Source organism: Trichinella spiralis, assembly GCF_000181795.1.
Source record: "Trichinella spiralis strain ISS 195 chromosome Unknown Scfld6384, whole genome shotgun sequence".
Lineage (NCBI taxonomy): Eukaryota > Metazoa > Nematoda > Enoplea > Trichinellida > Trichinellidae > Trichinella > Trichinella spiralis.
Window position 1 is genome coordinate 4,450 of NW_003533323.1, and position 981 is coordinate 5,430.

Consider the following 981-nt stretch of genomic DNA (forward strand, 5'->3'; position numbering starts at 1 on the left):
AGGCTGACCCAAACATTTGGGAAGCTAGATTGCCCAATGGACTAGTCAAAGGTCACGCATACAGTATTACCGGAGTGAAAAATGGTGAGCAAGTTTTATTTTTATCATTTGTTTTGCCTGCTATATGTTTTCAATTCTAAACTACACTGCATTTTTAGAATAGAAATTTTGCAATCTGTGATTGATAGATAAAAATTTTCTTTTTTTGCAGTTAGATACTAATTATGGAGAAAAGGTGGCATTGGTACGTATGCGAAATCCGTGGGGTAGTGCACAGGAGTGGAATGGCGCTTGGAGTGACCAGTCCAGTGAATGGCGATCAGTTCCAGACTCTGTGAAGCAAGAGATTGAACTACGCGTTGCGCACGATGGTGAATTTTGGTTCGTCTTTTTATTTCTTACTGAATTTATTTCATTTGTAATAACATTATTTTTGGGTTTCAATTTGCTCTTTTGCAGGATGTGTTTTGACGACTTCTTGCGAAATTTCGAAAAATTGGAAATATGCAATCTTGGACCCGAAGTGATGGCTGAAATTGCAGAAATGACAGGTCATGTTTCTCATGGGGAAAAATGGAATACCAGTGTTCATCACGGCGCATGGCTACAAGGACAGTCGGCTGGTGGTTGCAAAAATTTCCCAAGTATGTGCTTTTCTTTTTAAAATAGAACAGATAAACCCAGATATGTATGAACAGTTTTAACCTGGTTCTTCTAATCGAATTTGTCGAAGGAATGGCATTTTTCCCCGAATTTAATTCGTTACTGTAGCTAGCGGTTAAGTAGATTTTACTTCGAGTAATGTACTACTATTATAGTACAGTACAGTACTGTACTGTACAGGAATGGAATGGAGGAGGATAAATACAATACATGTGTTTGAACCGAACCGCTTCAGTTACAATGAACAAACAAACAAACAAAACTTAGTCAGTTAGCTGTATGTAGTGTGTGGTTGTTTGAGTCAAACAGTTTGACTGA

At 37.8% G+C, this 981-nt stretch overlaps 1 protein-coding gene across 1 annotated transcript; it reads left to right on the top strand.

The window, feature by feature from the left end:
- On the top strand, window positions 1-664 carry Tsp_13576 (calpain clp-1; the record flags this gene model as incomplete). The annotated part of the gene is made up of 3 exons (XM_003366206.1): window positions 1-84; window positions 216-381; window positions 460-664. Coding segments are annotated over 3 exons (455 nt in total), but the record flags the coding sequence as incomplete, so codon positions are not given.
- Window positions 665-981: the final 317 nt, after the last annotated feature.